General features: G+C 70.6%; 1 protein-coding gene across 1 annotated transcript in view; it reads left to right on the plus strand.

Moving 5' to 3' along the window:
- The window catches only part of LOC146584870 (spectrin beta chain, non-erythrocytic 2-like), a gene marked incomplete at both ends in the record, with an annotated part of 16,928 nt that extends 15,671 nt beyond the window's left edge, over positions 1 to 1,257 (plus strand). Inside the window, 3 exons of the mRNA XM_085323951.1 lie at positions 200 to 444; positions 526 to 664; positions 1,173 to 1,257. Coding sequence (XP_085180077.1) covers positions 200 to 444; positions 526 to 664; positions 1,173 to 1,257 — 469 coding nt within the window. The remainder of the gene's footprint in view (positions 1 to 199; positions 445 to 525; positions 665 to 1,172) is intronic.
- Positions 1,258 to 1,299: the final 42 nt, after the last annotated feature.

The following is a 1,299-nucleotide window of genomic DNA, read 5'->3' on the forward strand; positions in this document are numbered from 1 at the left end:
TCGGCACAGTGCAGTATAGGAAGGCACAGCATGGTGCAGCACGGCACGGTGCAGCGTAGAAAGCCACAGTGTGGTGCAGCACGGCACGGTGCAGTATAGGAAGGTGCAGCACGGTGCAGCACAGCACGGTGCAGTATAGAAAAGCGCAGCACGGCGCGGCGCGCCGCAGCGCCGCGATCTCAGCCGCCGTTGCCCGTAGGTGCGGCAGGTGCAGGAGGACGCCTCGCGCCTGGAGAAGGCCTACGCCGGCGAGAAGGCGGACGACATCCGGCGGCACGAGCGGGCCGTGAGCGAGGCCTGGGCCGAGCTGCGCAGCAGCAGCCAGGGCCGCCGGCGCCTGCTCCTCGACACCGTCGACAAGTTCCGCTTCTTCCGCACCGTGCGCGACCTCATGCTCTGGATGGACGGCGTCTGCCTGCAGATCGAGGGGCAGGAGAGGCCGCGGTGAGGGGCGGCCGGGGGGCGCGCGGGGCCGGCGGGGGCGCGGGGCCGCCACCTGACGCCCGCCCCCCGCCCGCCGCACAGGGACGTGTCCTCGGCCGACCTCGTCATCAAGAACCACCAGGGCATCAAGGCGGAGGTGGAGGCGCGGGCAGACAGCTTCAACGCCTGCGTGGCCGCGGGCACYGCGCTGCTCGACAAGGGCCACTACGCCTCCGACAAGGTGGGTCCCGGCCCCCCAGCCATCCCGGCCCTGTCCCCAAGGCTCCCACGTCCCCAAGGATCCCCCATCCCTGTGGCTCCTGCATTGCCCCATGCTCTCTGTCCCCTCCCTACACCTCCCATGTCCCCGTCCCTGTGGCTCCCACATGGCCCTGGCCCTCCCAGCGCCATGGCTCCCATGCCATCCTGTCCCCCATCCCTGTCCTCCTGTCCCTGTCCCCACGGCTCCTGTGCCAGCCTGTCCCCGTGCCCACAAGCCCCCACAGGCCTTGCGCCATCCTGTGCCCCTGTCCCTGTCCCCCTTGTTCCTGTGCTGGTCCATCCCTGTGGCTGCCGCACTGTCCTGCCCCCTCGTCCCTGTCCCCGTCCTCCTGTCCCTGCAGGCCCCCAGGTCCCGCGCCATCCTGTTCCCTGGTCCCTGTCCCCCTTGGTCCCTGCAGCCCTGTCCCCGTGGCTCCCATCCCTGTCCCTGCGTCCCCCTGTCTCCACGCTCACCCCTCTGCGCTCAGATTTCAGAGAAGCTGTCGGAGCTGCAGGAGCGGCGCCGGGACATCGGCGAGCGCTGGAAGGAGAAGATGGACTGGCTGCAGATCGGTGAGTGCCGGGGGCACCTGGCCGCGGGGGCCGGGGCCAGGC

This window comes from Rhea americana, unplaced genomic scaffold (genome assembly GCF_003343005.1).
Source record: "Rhea americana isolate MKP2758 unplaced genomic scaffold, rheAme1 scaffold_891, whole genome shotgun sequence".
NCBI lineage: Eukaryota > Metazoa > Chordata > Aves > Rheiformes > Rheidae > Rhea > Rhea americana.